At 42.1% G+C, this 16,540-nt stretch overlaps 1 protein-coding gene across 1 annotated transcript in view; it reads left to right on the forward strand.

Annotated features, from left to right (window-relative positions):
* The window catches only part of BCR (BCR activator of RhoGEF and GTPase), a 108,658-nt gene that overhangs the window by 45,288 nt on the left and 46,830 nt on the right, over positions 1-16,540 (forward strand). Inside the window, exon 2 of the mRNA XM_049804229.1 lies at positions 6,615-6,799. Within this exon, the coding sequence (XP_049660186.1) occupies positions 6,615-6,799 (185 nt within the window). The remainder of the gene's footprint in view (positions 1-6,614; positions 6,800-16,540) is intronic.

Below are 16,540 nucleotides of genomic sequence, written 5' to 3' on the forward strand. Positions count from 1 at the left end.
TTTTGTTACTTTTTGCCTTTCTGTTTTCATGCTCATCTAATGCTAAAGAATGAATTTGCAGACTAATGGGACTTTTTGTTGCTAAAAGATTTGGTTTTGTATTTGAGTGGGGGCTTCAGGTTTCACTAAACGTCTTGACACGTAGATACACTGTCTTTTCCTACAGAAGAGATACAGAGCATGAAGGAGATAGTTTGTTTTGAATCTGTTTAGCGTCCTAGCAGAGCCTTTTCTTCATCAGTCTGAGAAGAATAAAGCCATAGGGATTTGACATGGCAAACACTCTCTTTTTTTTCCTTTTGATACTTGATTTTCATTCTGGGACAAGCTTCTGATATAGGTAGACAACATAATTAGTGTTTGTGGATCTCAATTTTGTGCAAAATTGTACAAAGTATTGAGTGCACTATTTCGTGGTTTTAGAGATGATGATTCAGAAGGTGTCAAGCAAATAAGCAAGATGCTCAGTTTTCCATAGTTTAACTCTTCTATTTTTTTTTTTAGAAAGTGCTGCTGTATTCCCTAGGCAACTGCATTCACAGCCCATCCACACTGATGTACTTCTACATGCGCTCAGCACTGGGCCCGAATCCCTGTTTCTTCTCCAAGTAGCCTGGCCAGTGCTAAGAAATAAAATGACAGGATTTTGTATTGTTTATCACCAAGCAAACAGTAGTATGTAAAAGCTGGAGCTAAGGTCAGTAAGGCATATTAGTAACTTAAAGGTTACAAAAAACAAAACAACAAAAAAAAAAGTTGCATTTTGGTAACTTATTCCCAAACCAGCCATGTGTAAATCATAAATCCCAGGAGTTGACTAAGCTTCAGCCTTAAAGGAAACTCAAGCAGTGTTTTGCTAATATGATGATATGATGTCTGCAGTTGCAATACAAGTTTTTAAGTATACCCACCCCTGAACTACCACACATGTATCCCTTCAGTTTGGATTTCTGTGCCATGAACTAGATCAGAAAGCTGATCCAGCTTAGAAGGGAAGTGTTAAAGATATTTTTCTTTGAGCTGGCTGAGTTCTTTTTCTGGACCATAGACATCTGTGGGGTTGCAGAACTAAGGGGTTAAGAGGGGAAAGGGTCATGCAGTGGTTTATGGCTTGGTGGGGGGAAACCTTAAACTCCTATTGCTGCCAAGACAATGCATTGTCAAACTATGGCCTCACACATTCCCTGGCACAGAAACACACAGTCAGAAGATGCAAACTGCCTTAGCTCTCTTCTACTCTGCAGCTGCAGGAATGTTTTTGGATTGAGTATAGACATTACAAACTTGTGCTAGCCTTGGTACCATTTACAATGAAGCCACAGTGATGTGGGGCTTTGGCATGAGGTGCAATTCCCCCTCCCCCTCCGGGATTCTAGGTATTTACTTAGGCAGGCAGGTCTGAGCTGCTGTGGCTTCACTGCTCTTTTAGCAGGATTAGCTGGAGCACAGCTAGCTTGGAAGCTTCTCTGCGTGCTGCTATTAAGCCTCTCAAGCAGCTACGGATGTTGTGATGCTGTAAAAGTATGATACATGCATTTGAACCATTGTGTGGCCCTGGATTAGACGCAGCTAATCTTTCTTTTTACTTAGAAGTTAATTTCTTTTTCCCTTCCTGCTTTCGAGTTAGATCTATGACTTGATTTCATATTCCCAAAGAATGAATGTGGCACCCAGCAGGAAGGGTGTAGGCAGCAGGACAGGGAACAGTGTTGCTGTGCTGTCTCTGAGTGCCAGTGAATTTGTGACTAACTGTAAATTTGTTAGATTCTTCCTTACCCCCCAGCCAGGTGAAACTTGAGGTAGTGAGGGAGAGGAGCATTTTAGAAGAGGGGAGGAAAAGGAAAATAAAGAAAAGGAATATTAAGTTTGAGAAAACCAAAAGGAAATGAAAAAGGGACAGATATGAGAAAGGAGGCAAGAGGATGGAAGCGGTAACTGAGGGGGGTGGTGGAACAGATTCATAAAAGCTGGAGCAAAGCAAGGCCAGGGAGGCCATTGCTGGCAGCACCAAAGGTAGAAGTAAATGCTTGAGGTTTTTAGCAGAATGTGTGAATTGATGATGAGCCTTTGTAGCCCCAGGTAGTTCATTGCACCTGAAGATTGTGCTTGGTGCAGGAGAGGGGTACTGTAAGAGAATGTCAGAGGGCCAGTGGTAGAAATAGCTACTCTTAGGTGCAGAGAAGGCTTGTTTCTCTAAGTTACAGCTGCTGCTCTTCTCTGTGGTATGGGATCTCTTACAGGTTACCCAAAGAGGAGGAGAAAGGAAGCCTGCTGGTGAGGTGAGACAAGCATGACACACACAGAGTAATGTCCTCGGTATCTCTTCCTGGTGCCGTCTCAATACAACGTGTTTGAGCCCATCATCCTTGTATGCCTACCCTTTTTCCTTAGTTGTCCCTTGCCAGAAGTTGTCTGTTGTTCCTGTGTTTCATCTTTCTCTCTGGCTTTGATGGCTCTGTTACTGATGAGTTACTAGCTGGCCCTAAAAGAAGAATAAGAATCCTCTTAATGCTCACCCTATCTGAGACACTGGCTAAGAAACCGAGTGCTCTTGTTTGGGCCCAGCTGCTGTCTCCACTTGCCATCTACAACAGCAGCACCCAGGGCAGCTGGAAGCGTCCGAGCAGATGAGCTCCTGGCTCTCTCTTTGCTCTAGTCTTTTTGCTCCCAGGTAGAGCCTGAACAGCCTGTGCAGCATTGTGCTGGGTTTAGGAGATCTGAATAACCCAGTTTCCCTAGTAACAGTGGTCTCTTTAATCACAGAGATACAAGTCTCTACCTCTGTTATTAGTGTTAAGACTTGCATAGTGTATCTGGCTACGGTAATACTTTGCTTCTGTTGGAATAAATGGTAGAGTAAAAGCAGGAAGGTCCTTCTGCCTTGGAGATAATTAAAATCTCCATAGGTGGATTTCAGTGCTGTATGCAGCAATAATAGAAAAAAAGAGGGATTATAACTACTTCTAAGCTTTTTTTAACGTGTAAAGGATCCCTGGAGGATACAGAAATAAAGTTTTAAATTCTGTGTGGAGCTTTCTGTGCACAGATCTCATGGCATTCTGTGACACTGATAGATTCATTCCTTGTTGAGAAGTGTTATTTTCATTTTTATGGTTAGGGAGACAAAGTGATTCAAAGGTAGACTGAATCTTGTTGCAAAGCTAGGAATAAATCTCCTCTTCTGAGCCCAGTCCTCCACCTGCCCTTTCCTTCAGTTTCAGGTAAAGGTTTCCCTGTGCTGTAGGAGACAGAACGTGTTATGGAAGGTAGAAGTGTGAAGCCTGCTTTCTAGCAGGAGAAAGTGAGGAAAGTGAAAATACTGTGATTCACTGCAAGCCTTTCTGCTAATATATTTTAGTCTACTTTCACTCCCCCATTAACAGAAGTGGAGCATACTATAGATTTTGAAAGTGAGCATTGGGAGTGAAAGAAATATTCCTGCCTTAATTTCTGCACAGCAACATGGTCTTGTTACTGCAAACCAGGAGAAACTGGTTTGGATGAGAGTAGTTTGAAGGAACTCCTGAATGAAAAAGAACTCTTGCTTGATCAAAGGCATGAAGCCTGCATAAGCGCCCAGTACTGATGTTCCTCCTTGGATAATGCCAGTGTTAAATTGCCAGTAATATCTTGCAGGCTTCTTGGGTTACAAAGGTGCGCAAGGGACAGCTGAATGGAAAACAGATATCTGCACTCCTCTACTGAAGTTATACGGTGTTAGGGGTTTTGTTGGCGTGGTTTTGTTTGTTTGTTTGTTTTTAATACGGCATAAATAGTGCAGAGATTCAAGGAGAAACCCATCCTTCTTCCTACTTAGAATTCTGGTTTCTGGAGTCGAAACAGTCCCTTAAACTTCTGGCCAAACAGAAGACCATCCATCTTGTGTGTGAGGAGGGTATTTTTACTTTTTCTTTTCAGTGTTTCCTTGCCTGTTTGGGTAGTGCAAGGTGGGGACCATGCTGTCTTCTCTTCCACATTCTTTCAACCAAAGAGCTTTTGAAAATTCCATCATGAGATTTATTTGGCTTGCAGGTGTTGTAGATGTTATCTAACTTCGAGATATCTAAAAATCTCTTTTGTTTGTGAGTGAGCATTCTTATTTCAGCAACTCCCTTTCAAGCCTCTGTTTACCAAATCAACCTAATAGGGTGTCTTATAAATGTTTGGGGAGCTCTGGAAACCTCTAACATCTAGACAAAAGTCCATTCCAGAGAACATGTACCACTTTTTTCTTCCCCCCTCACCTCCTGTGGTCTTGCACAATCTAATGAGTCTTTTGAGGAATTCTGGGAGCATGATCACAAGGTAATACCATGAGCGGGTGGGTGACATAAAACTTATTGAGCTTGTTAAGATAATATTGCCACGATTCTTAAGCAGCCTAAAGGCCTCGTATACAGCTGTTATTTAGCTGGGTGGTATTTGGTACAAACCAAGACAGAGGCTCACTTCTACAGTGAGTTTATTGTTGGATTTTCAGTATATTGTTTGCGTAAATTCCCTAGACCAGCTCTCCCTCCTGAATAAGCCACATGGATCAAGTTTTATTCTGTTCCACACAAAGTTCACATCCTTTACTGGAATGAGTCATGCTTTAACTGAGTTTACTGTGAGGGAGGAAAGTGGGCTTTAAAATGTTACTCCTCCACCCTGCCTTAGTGATGTATAACAGGATTATTGGTATGCTTGGCAGCTGCTGCTTATTATTTTCGCAGAACCTGGATATTTGTGAAAACAAGTAAAAATTGGTCCTACTTGTGTTCAAGTGTGAATTTAATGGATAATTTTAAACTTAAAAGACAAAAAAGCTATTCTTTTTTTTTTTTTGTGGCTTTGTCTTCCATAAGGCTTGCCTGCTACTGTAAAAGTGGATCTAACTTATCTCCCTGTGGTTATTTTTCCGTTTTGAGAGAAGAATGGCATTTTGTGACTTGTAACTGTGTTGTGGTTTAACCCCAGCCAGCAACTAAGCACCATACAGCTGCTTACTCACTCCCCCCCTACCCAGTGGGATGGGAGAGAGAATCGGGGCGGGGGGGAGGGGGGAGAGTAAAACTCATAGGTTGAGATAAAACCAGTTTAATAGGACAGAAAGAAACAAAATAATAACGATAATAATAACAATAATAAAATGACAAGAATAATAAAAAAAGAATAGGAATATACAAAATAAGTGATACACAATGTAATTACTTGCCGACCGATGCCCAGTTAATTCCCAAGCAGCAATCCACCCCTCCCACCAGTTTATATACTGGGCATGATGTCACATGGCGTGGAATATCCCTTTGGCCAGTTTGGGTCAGCTGTCCTGGCTGTTTCCCCTCCCAACTTCTTGTGCCCCTCCAGCTTTCTTGCTGGCTGGGCACAAGAAGCTGAAAAATCCTTGACTTAATATAAACACTACTTGGCAACAGCTGAAAACATCAGTGTGTTATCAATGTTATTCTCATACTAAATCCAAAACATAACACTGTACTAGTTACTAGAATGAAAATTTACTCTATCTCAGCCAAAACCAGGACAAACTGAAAGAGGAGGAGCTCTACCATTGTGGTGTTCAGTGGCCCATGCATGGCTGTTACTGTTACATACCTCTGGGCATTGACAGGTGAAAGTGCTTCACAGGCCGGTGTAACTCCTGTGTAAGGTTGTCTCCAGCTTCTCTCAGGCAAGATGTATGTGATGCGATGCCACTGTGCAGAAAGCAAATTTTGGTCCTCTGTGTATATTTCCTTGTGCAGAGAGGTAAAAGACCTTTTAACCTATGGTAGAGGGAGCTGCTCAGTGTGTGTCCTTAATATAGATTTTTGCAGAAACAGTCTCTGTACACAGCTACTGAAGATACCAGACCCAATTGTACTACTCATCTTTCCTGCAGAAGTTCATTGATATCTCGTGCAACAATGGTTAATTTGACTCTTCATAGCACTATCCTTTTTAGTTTGGTTTTTTTTTTGGTTGGGTTTTGGGGGAGGCGGGGGGAGCAGTGGTTTGTTCATTTGTTTAAGGAGTTAGTCCCAAAATTGAGGCGGAGGGGCAGCCAATAGAAAAGGGCCTTTTAGGATTTTATTTTTGGCAGTAGGTGCGTTCATTTGACATGTAAGACCTTTCTTTCCTAGTTCTCTTCTTCCTGAGAGGTCTGGAAAGAGTTATGTTTCTCCCCTGAGCTATGTATTATCTGTGATTGCTAAACTGGCAGGGGCATCATCTGTTCTTGTTTTACAGAAAAAACAGGGTCTGTTACCCTAACCCACTACATTCCTAAACCCAGACTGCATAACTTTTATGGAGACTGCAAAATGATTTATTTTCATGCTAATGCTTTTGAAAGAAAACTTGAGGGAAGGAGCTGTAATTAAATGAACACCAATATTAGATATTAGAAAGGACTTTACCTTTTAGGACTTAAAATGAGTGAAGTGAACATTTGATGACAACATGATTTTAATTAAATTTACGCCTCCACTTGATCTATATTTAACTATCGCTGACTCTGGGTTTACTGATAAGTAATCATAATAGCGGGGAGGCAGGCAGTGCCTTGGTTGACCAGTCTGTCTCCTGTCCAGCTTGACTCTGACCGGACAGATTTTTCTCCTGTGTTTTTACAGATGCTTCATTCAGTGGCACACCACCTAGCTATGCGTATGATGCAGACCGTGCTGAAGAACAGAGGCGACATCATGATATGATGCCCTATATTGATGACTCGCCATCATCCTCACCCCATCTCAGTTGCAAGAGTCGGGGCAGCCGAGACACCCTATCTTCAGGGTCTCTGGAATCTACAAAATCAGTGAGTCTGAGTCCTTTCCTGCCTTTTTGGTGTCAGCAAAGCCTTGTAGGTTTGCAAGTGGTTAGACTGCTTTAACAGGAAGCAAAGACCAGGGACTACTAGCACTGTAGGACAGATTACCTGACATAACATAGCAGTGCCTGATTGATACTGTATATATAAAGCTAAATTGTGGCTTCTAGCTGATGCTAAACCTAAACTTCAGGGATGAGTGTTGTGTGTATGATTTTTTTTTAAGCCTCAGTTTTTCACCCTTTTTGAATTTTAGTGGAGAGAATTGGTGATTAATTGCTGTTGAGAGGGTCTCTAAATACCAGATATCCTGGAAAGGAGGCTCTGGAACAAAACATCCTACGTTATGATGTTCATACATCTGTGCGTGTGGGTTGTCATTGCCTTTCACAAGGAAAAGAAGAGTTATTTTCAGGTAGGTTTAAGACTTTGATAAAGCTTCTAGAATATAAGATCTGTTTCCTTTACCCTGTGACAATGGAATAAGAGGAATTAAAACTGCCAGCTCTGAAGTATGGTGACTTTGGGTGGGAGATGGCTACTTCTTATAACAAATCTGACTATTCACTAAATAGCTATCTATATAATTAATTATGGTAGATAAAAAGTTCAGAAGGGACCATCTAGCCTGACCTGTGGTTTGATGTGGACCTTCAGGCTATCTTGCTTTATTTTTGCTTCAGGTTTAGTAGCATTGGCTATAGCTTGGAACTTAAGGAAAATTTCTATTTTTGTTTTCACAATAGTCTTGGTAGAGAATCTGCTGCTTTCCTTGGTAAATAACTATTGAATGCTGTCTTCACAGTTAAAGGTGTCTTAGTTTCAGCTTGAATTAATCTGTTTGACTTTCAATCTTTGTTTCTCTTTATCGTTTTGCTTCCTAGATTGTAGAGCACTTCAATCCCAGGTTGCTGCTTCCCTGAGTTTCTTTGTCATCTTCAAACTTTTGGTTTCCCTAAGTCATTCATAAAAGTGCTTAATAGCACAAAGACAACTGTCACTTCCTTCCTAATGTATTTCTAAGAAAGTGTAGCCAAACAATCTGGAATTCCCACATTGTAAATGACACTTTGAAATCTGTCATTTAAGTGGTTTAACTTATGTGTTGGCTTTATCTTGTTCTGTCCTATTAATTAAGATGTCATGGGAGAAGAAGATGGATATTTTACAAGTATCAGTGTACATGTAAATCGACACCATCACCTTTATCAGACATTTATCTCGCATCAAAACGATGTCGAGTCTGACAAGTTCCACAAACCATTGCTACTCAGCATTCATTATATACATCCTTCTATTAGTCTTTATTGGTTAAGCGCCATATCATATGCTTCCTTACTTTTTCTAGGATGAATGTTAGATTCAGAAGCCTACTTGAGACGGTGTTCTTCTTGTTCTTTCTCATTTATAAAAGTGCATTGTCAAGATCTCTTAAAGCATTATCAAGTACATATATTGTTGATATTTGCTTAATTTTATTTGACTGTAAAGTATGGAATCTAGTTAGCTGCTTATGCTTTAGTCTGTTAATTCTGAGATACTTTTTTATCTCTCAAGATGAGAATTCTTGTGATATATAAGAGGCTTTTGAATGAAGAAATGATAATTAGTAAATTCAAAAGCTCCAAGAATGTTTTAATGTTGGCTTGAGATTTCCAGGTTATGTTTCTCAGGATGAAGGAAAAACACTATGTGACTACATATGGCTGAGAGTTATCTTCAAAGAGCTAGCTGTCATAGTGCCTGTGACTGGGGGCCTGAAAAAGACACTGCCTAATATTTAATCCTCTTCTTTACTACTTTGAATATTGCCTCATAAGCATTTAACAGGAGTTAATTTCAAATTTACCTTAATAACGATAGAAGGCTGCCTTTTTAAAAATAATTTTTAACACAAATGGCTGCTTTCTTTTCTCTGACTATAAAAAGGTGTTTTATGGCTTCCAAAAGAAAAAGGTGTCCTGATACTGATTAGACTTTTAATCATGAACCTCAGCCACTTCAGTTGATCCTCACTGTAATTAGTCCACAAATAGCAATGCCACTCATGAAGGATGGTCCATGACAAGGAGGAAGAGACTAATTTATATATGGTTGCAGTATTTCCCAAACAAGTTAAAACAAGTTAAACTTTCTGTCATCACAACTTGTTACATGGCTTTTACTGTAGTTATGTTTTCAGCTGTAGCGGAAAAGAAATCAGTAACAAAATTAAGTGTCAAACACTCTGTGCTGAGCCAAGCACTTAAAATGTATTGGATCAGAAATACCAGGACGTATGTCTGTTCTATTTTCTTTTTCACTATGCTTGATTAGCAGAAAACATTTTTTTGTTTACAAGTATTTGCTTTTATAGTTGTCTCCTTGCCCTCTTACTTCTTTCTTAGGTGCCTGCAATTAATTCTGAAAATTTTAGATTATTTTTATGACCAGAGTCTAGGAATCAACAGTTAACTGTATGTAACAACACAGCACATGCACTATATACACCACTTTGACAAAATACTAAGATTGTGAAGTCATTCAGAAGTTAAGAAATTACTATGGTTATCCAGCCTTGCCTTGTGCCTATAGCCTCGTCTTGAATCATAGAATATCTCAAGTTGGAAGGGACCCATTAAGGATCATCAAGTCCAAGTCCCTGCTCATTGCAGGACTACGTAAGACTAAATCATCTGACTTGGAGCATCGTCCAGATGGTCCTTGAGCTCTGACAGGCACAGTGCTGTGACCACTTCCCTGGAGAGCCTGCTCCAGTGACCGACCACCCTCTCAGCGAAGAACCATTTCCTAATGTCCAATCTGAACTTCCCCTGATGCAGCTCCCTTCCATCCCCTCATGTCCTATTGCTAGTCACCAGAGAGAAGAGATCAGCACCTCCCCCGCCGCTGCCCCCCTTGAGGAAGTTGCAGACTGTGATGAGGGCACCCCTCGGCCTTCTCTTCTCCAAGCTGAACAAGCCAAGTGACCTCGGCTGTTCCTCATAAGTCTTGCCCTCCTCTGGACACGCTCTAATAGTCTGATGTCCTTCTTACAGTGAGGCACCCAAAACTGTATGCCGTGCTCAAGGTGGGGCCGCACCAGTGTAGTGCCGAGTGGGACAATTGCCTCCCTGGACCAGCTAGCTGTGCTGTGCTTGATGCACCCCAGGACACGGTTGGCCCTTTTGGCTGCCAGAGCACACTGTTGACTCATATTCCATCTGCCATCAACCCAAACCCCCAGATCTCTTCATGACAACTTTCAATTACACAACCATGTCCTATTTTTTCTATGAGGCTCCTGCATTGATCAGTGTATATAGTGAATGACACTCACTGGATTCAGTATTTTATCTCTAGAGCTATGTGTACACCTTATTTACAGGACACTGTGCAAACCGCTTGGAGTACAACAGTACTCATTTCCTTTTGGCATAACCATTAATTCCGAATGCAGTTGGAATGCTACACAGGTCTTAATTATCTTTGCAATGTTCCTGTGAGATAAGAGAATGGTATGTTCACTAACCACAGGTAATCAAGGCAGACAGATTATAGGAAAAGTGTCTGCTAGTTTTGGCTGCTTAATGTGAGATGCGTAATGTTCTACAAAACCAGGTTCTGACTTTTAATGCAGTTTTCTTCACATTTAAAGTAAAATCCCTTTAATTTCACTTGCAACCAAGAGTTAGCAACACTCCAGTCAGGTACCCAGAAGATGGAAAATATTGCAGACAATTTTTTTTTTTTTTTTAAATGTAATTCAAAGTAATTTGCTTAGCATCACACTGACATAGCAGCATTCCAGTGTGATGTTCATCTACCTTATCCATGAGACCAGCCTTCCTCTTGGAGATTGGGTTGTTGCTGTCTGGATATTAAGGGCATTTTGCTTTGACTTATTTTGTGGGCTTGCTGTGGGCTTTGTTTTTTTCAGCCAAGTGTTTGAAGTCCTTCCATCTACTTATAGCAGCTATAGCCTTTGGTTGGATAGCACATCAGGGTTCCACCTGATCTACCTAGCCACCATAGAGAAAGTGCAGAGTGGCAAAAGCAGTGTCTCTTTCTAAAAGAGAATGAAGCGATATCTCCTGGACTACTTGTGGAGGGGATTCATGTTGTTCCCTCAGCATATAGGGTGACTGAGTCCCAGCGCTTCATGTTTTGTGTTCCAGGAACTGAGTGCTGCAATTGACTCCCAGAAGGTTTGTGGTGTTTATGCCTTGTCATTTGGGATCTGTTTTCCAATCTTCCCTACCACCTGCATCATATAAGCAGACTAAAAGATGCTGGCTGCTCTGCCTCCAAACTGTTCAGCCACCTCTTATGTATTTACATTCCACCTGCTGTGTGTCCATTGCACAAACATCTGTTGCTATCCAAGGAGGGTGACAAGAGGTGCACCAGCATCAGTTTTGTCTGTGACCCAGAGAGGACATATTCAACATGGGCGTTTATAGTGTGGATCTCAGCATCCCTTGACACATCATGCTTGTGATAAGGAGGCATTAACAAATGTTTGCGTTGAGCAAGCTAGGTCGTACCCCCTCTTCTGGCTCTTCCAGAATCTCATGCTGAGCTGCTGACGCATGTCCTGGCATAAAGCCAATGCTTTTGCCAAACTTTGACTGTTGCTCTGAAGCAAGCCTACAGGGGAAAGAGGAAAAAGGAGAAATAGGTTCCACTAATGCTTAAGTTGTTTGTTTATTTAGCTTGAGAAGTGATTTAATTTTCCTGAACCTTGCATTCTGTAACAGTTGAACTGTTGTGATTGAACTTTCCAAAAATTCTGGAAACCTGTCTTGGAAAACGTCAGCCCAATTGTTTGCCAAATAAGACAGTGCTGGTAGCTGCAAAAGGTGTCAGACAGTGTTTGTAATAGGTAGTGGTAATTCACTCCCAGAAAGAGAGAGAATATGTCTGTCTTCCCCAAACAGCTAGGGTGAAAAGTAGAGAAGACACCTGGATAGAGCTAGAAGACAGAGGGAGAACTTGCTACAGTATTCTTGGGGCACAGGAAAGTGTTGGGACAGCTGGAAAGTTAGTGACTGGCACCCTTCACCAGAGAAGAGTTATCACCAAGAGTTTTGGAGTGGGTAGTTTGCGGCTTGGAGAGAGGATGGGAAGCTTCAGTCATCATGATCCTGTTGCTGCTATGTGGGGAGAGATTACAGCAATGGGAAGAGCAGAAATAAGAAAGGCCTTTCAAGATCAGCTCACCAACAAAGCCAGGCTCAAAGGCTTGTGTGGAGGTGGGTGCAGGGCTGCCAGTGGAAAGGCAAAGCTGGTTCCACCCCCCAGGAAATGGAGTCACTTCTCTAGAGTTTAGAAGATGAGGTTTTTGCCAAAATAGATCTCTCCGATTCTTGTATATATCATGCCCTGGGAGGCAGGAGTGCTAAAGCTGAGCAGCTAACTCTGACTTTCTGTTCTGTGTGGAGGGGAAATTGGCTCGCACTTAAAGATTTCCAGGTAGAATTTCTCTTCCCTTTTCTGCTGTGCAGTCCGTGGTTGGCGCAGCATTGGCAGCCATTACTGGTCCTCAGACCAAAATCTTTTGTTCTCACTATCTGCCAGCTATCCGGAAGCCAGGGCTGTATCAGAGCAGGTTGTGGACATTTCTCCTAGCTTGGTCCCAAGAGGGTCCAGAAAAGTTCACCTCTGAAGCTACAGCAATAAATGGGATTACTGCTCTGCTTGGTACTACTGTTCCTAGCTTGTCCTTCCCTCTCCAGCATTGCCAAACCCTTCTCCTTTCTTCCTCTCAGTATTTGGTTTTGTTTGTTTGTTTTGTATTACTGTCACTTTCGTCTCACCACCCCCAACAGATGCAACTTTTCCTTTTTTATTCTCCAACTCTTTGCTCCTTAAGGGCTCTGCCTGGATGTACAGCCCTTCCTGAGGAGAGCTGGCGCACCAGTACTGATGTTATAAATAATGTTGGCTCCTTTCCCTGCTCCTTCCTCTCCCTGAATGGAGCATGATTGGCTTGATTACAGAATTTGCCCTGTTTAATATCACCAAGACAATGAGACACCTCCAGCCTGTTTAGCAGAATCTTTCAAAGATATTTACACTTTAAAAATGGAAAGGAATAGTTTTTCTCCTTTGTAGACTGTCAGCTTCTCTATGAGATTCTGAGCTGTCCTTACGGGAAACCTCTCCTTTGAACGCATTCATTACACAGCATGTGAACACACTGTACCAAAGGAAGGTCTGAGAGTTAAAGTGCCTTTTATACGCCCACTTTGAATCACTGATTCTCTTTACAGAGCTGTGCCGGCAGCAACCACTTTGCAAAATCTTATGTGTTGTGGTTTCTAGATTCTTAATCTGTGTTCTTCTAACATTTGCAAGAAAACAATTATTGCTGTTAATTTAAACAACAGCCAGAAAGCCCTGAGTTCTTTAAACAGAGTCAAGAAGAGCTGAATCTGTCTAATCCTTGGAGCTGGTGAATCTCAGGCTTGCAGTAATTGAATACAACATGCAATGCCAACCTGGTTAGTAAACTAAAGTACTTAGGCCGACAAGCTGTAAACACATTCAAAACAGCCATGGCTCCGGGCCACTGTATGCATTCTGTCTAATATCTTCAGTGCTTCTAACCACTCTGCCTGAGCTTGGTTCAGGTCGGGAGATTGCATTTATGACTGTGACTCAATCTTTTGGTTTTTCAGTCTTTGGAATAGCAAGAAGCACCACCCAGCTGAGAAGAAAACACCAGAACCTTATAGGCATGAGATACCTGGGAAGCTTCCTTTATACTGCTTTCCACCTTCCTTTTTTGTTTTCTTTTTTAAAAAATGTAGTTCATTAGGAGTGGAAGCAAAGAACTGGTTTCTTGCTTGCTTATCCAGAACTGGCTGGGTGTTGGGTCCTCACAGCTCCCATGGCAGGCAGACAGGAATGCTCTGGCTGCTGCCTTGTGACAGTCTTGTAAGACAGATTTATTCTGAAACATGTGGGTCGAGAGGTAGCCAAGAGATGGTAGGGCAGTGCAGAAAGGCTAGAAATGGATGCTGGCATCAAAGAGGTAGGGACAGAGTCAGAACATGAAATACTAGTCAGACTTGTACAAGTAAAAAATGGGCCAACCAAGCTGGGTAGGAAGCATGGGATGGACTGCTGACCACCTGGCACTCCCTTCTGAGTGGTTAGAGTTTGCCAATACAGGCTGCTCCCACATCCTGCTGGGAACATCCCATCTGCAATTTGGTCAATAGGTGTATTTTCCCCTAGCTGATGTGGTCTGGTGGATGTGGTACCAGCTCCTCCCCTTGCCACAAGCAGCTCAAAGATTTTGGACTGCTTCCTTCTTGCCAGGGTAGGGGAAAGGAGTTCTCAGCCTTGGCAGGTCTCCCTGGACTGGTGGGGAGCTTGATACCTACACCCAGGATGTTCCCTCTCTTACCTGCCCTTCTGCCTGGAGTGCAGAAACAGAGCAGTCAGTGAGGCTGTTCTGGTCACAGCATTGCTCTTTGTTTCCATCTTTTGTCAGATATAGGCAAAGCAGAAAATGCCCTTGGCACCGGGTGCATCACATCTTGGCGTGCTGTAAGGGGAGAGTGGAAGGACAGTCTCGCAGTATCTCTGCCTGCTAATTGCTCTGTCTTGTTTTGGGTGAGCAGGTGAGCCTGTTCCCAATTCTGTAAGTGAGGAATGTTGTAATACCAAATAATAAACTTGCTCCTCCTGATGTTGGCACCAGCTCCCAGTGAATTTCTCAGTCCTGGAGTACATTTCCTAACAAGTGTGACTTAAAAAGCACCCCGAGGCTGAAGAAGCACAGGGGCCCTTTTCCAGATGTTCATCCAGCAGCAAGAGCTGCTGCTCAGCGCAGCCCCAGATGACATTGTCAGAAAAGGCTTCCCTCAGCAGGAAACTCTTGTCAGGGCACTGGCTTTCAGGAGGAAATACAGAGTGGCAGCACAATGCAGACAGCAGTGCCATGGTGTCGTATTGATCCCTGACACAGCAGGAGCAGCAGGAGATCATCTTTTCACATATGAGGAATCTGTATGTAAATTTGAGGTACTGCATTGGAAACCTTGTAATGTGCTATGTGATTGGTAGATAAACTCCCCTGAGGGTTTCTTCAGCAACTGCTGTACTGTAGCTTAAAGCAGCCGGGCCCTGCCCTGTCTGGCTGCATCTGAGGCTAGAGTATTGCAAGCATCACGCTTGGAAAATGCTCCTTTTGAAAAGGGTTAGGACAATACCGTGGACTTTGCAAAGTGACCTTGTGGTAATGGCCAGGAAGGAAGGCCTCTAGTGTGTCCTGGGAGATGTTTGTCTCTGTGAAAGTACATCTCTTTTAAAGAGAGGAAATTAACATTCAGGCAGAAAATGCTGTCTCTGTCAGCTGACGGTGCCCAGCAAGAACTGACTGGTAAATTAAAGCTTTTATTTGTGAAGAGGAAAACTGTTGTGCCACTGTCACGATGGGGAAGTTTGAATCATTTAAATAACTTGCTGTTGTGTGCTGCTCTTTCCAGATGTTACAAACATACCCAGCTGTTTTTTAAATCCTCACCTCCTCCAAGAGAACCTGCTAAAGATAATTATAGTGCTGTGACAATATTGACCAGTTACCTCATCCTCAGCAGTGGGGACTTTGGAGCACTGTTAGTTATTCTCAATGCTTCTTTGTGAAGCTGCGTTTTTCTTTTGTAAGTGTTGTAAGCATCTTTAGAAACCAAGAGGTATTGTGTTTTTCTTGCATGAGGACTGCTACATCCCTGCCTCTTTGGATGAAGGGAATCTTTGTTAAACATCTTGGGGTTGTCTGTTTTGATTATATGTATATACCATGCCTTACAAAATGGTGCATGAGGTGGACATCCAGGTACTACCGGTACAGAAATTATAAGGAATGGTCATAATGTTGTTGCACACTTCTGTTTGAGCTGTAACAGGTAGTCACACGGGTGCTCTGTAGATGCACAGAATCTGTTGCAGCATTCATTTTACCATGTAGTTCGTCACTGGTGTTTTTCTGAAATCTTCTGAACACGACTGCTGAATTACAAATTCCTAGCTTCTTTGAGATGCCCTTTCAAGATTTTAAAAGGCACTGTGGTTCTTACTGAACCTCACTGAAGGGTGGGATGCAAAGACAAGTTCTTCTTTCCATGTAGTACCTGACGTGTGTGTAAATTCTACTCATTTCCTTAGAACAGCTTCTGTCTGCCACTTTTATTTAAAAGGTGGTGGTGGTATTTGACACCTCACAAAATTTTTATAAAATAGTTGCTGCAAGGTCTTTTAGCCTAGAAAATAGCTTGTGAAATTTAATGAAAGTGTTCAAAAATCAGGATGGTTATTTATGAGACTGAATCCAGAAATATCTGGGAGCGTGAGGATCTGTTTCTTTCTTCATGTGGTGTGTAGGCTCAAAGTCACACTCAGAATGTGGTAGTTACTGTAAGCTTACCTATAGCCAAGATAACTTCTTTCCATAATGAGCCTCAAATATACAGCAGGGTTCAAAGCACAGGACCCTAAACTAAACAGAGCTTTTTTTGTCAGCTGTAGTGTTTTATGTTCTGTCAGTAGAGTGGAGCATACTGCTATGTTTCCTGATCCTCCTGCTGCTGAAATCAATAGCTGAAGATTCCTCTGGATATTAGAAGTAGGATGGAGCCCCAAACAACCTACCCAAAGCCCTTGAAAAGTATCTACCCTTTCAGATCCAACTACTGACTCTATTCTTAGAGACATTTAACAACATAAAAAGGTTGCAAG

Source organism: Accipiter gentilis, chromosome 7, assembly GCF_929443795.1.
Source record: "Accipiter gentilis chromosome 7, bAccGen1.1, whole genome shotgun sequence".
In the NCBI taxonomy this organism is placed as follows: Eukaryota; Metazoa; Chordata; class Aves; order Accipitriformes; family Accipitridae; genus Astur; species Astur gentilis.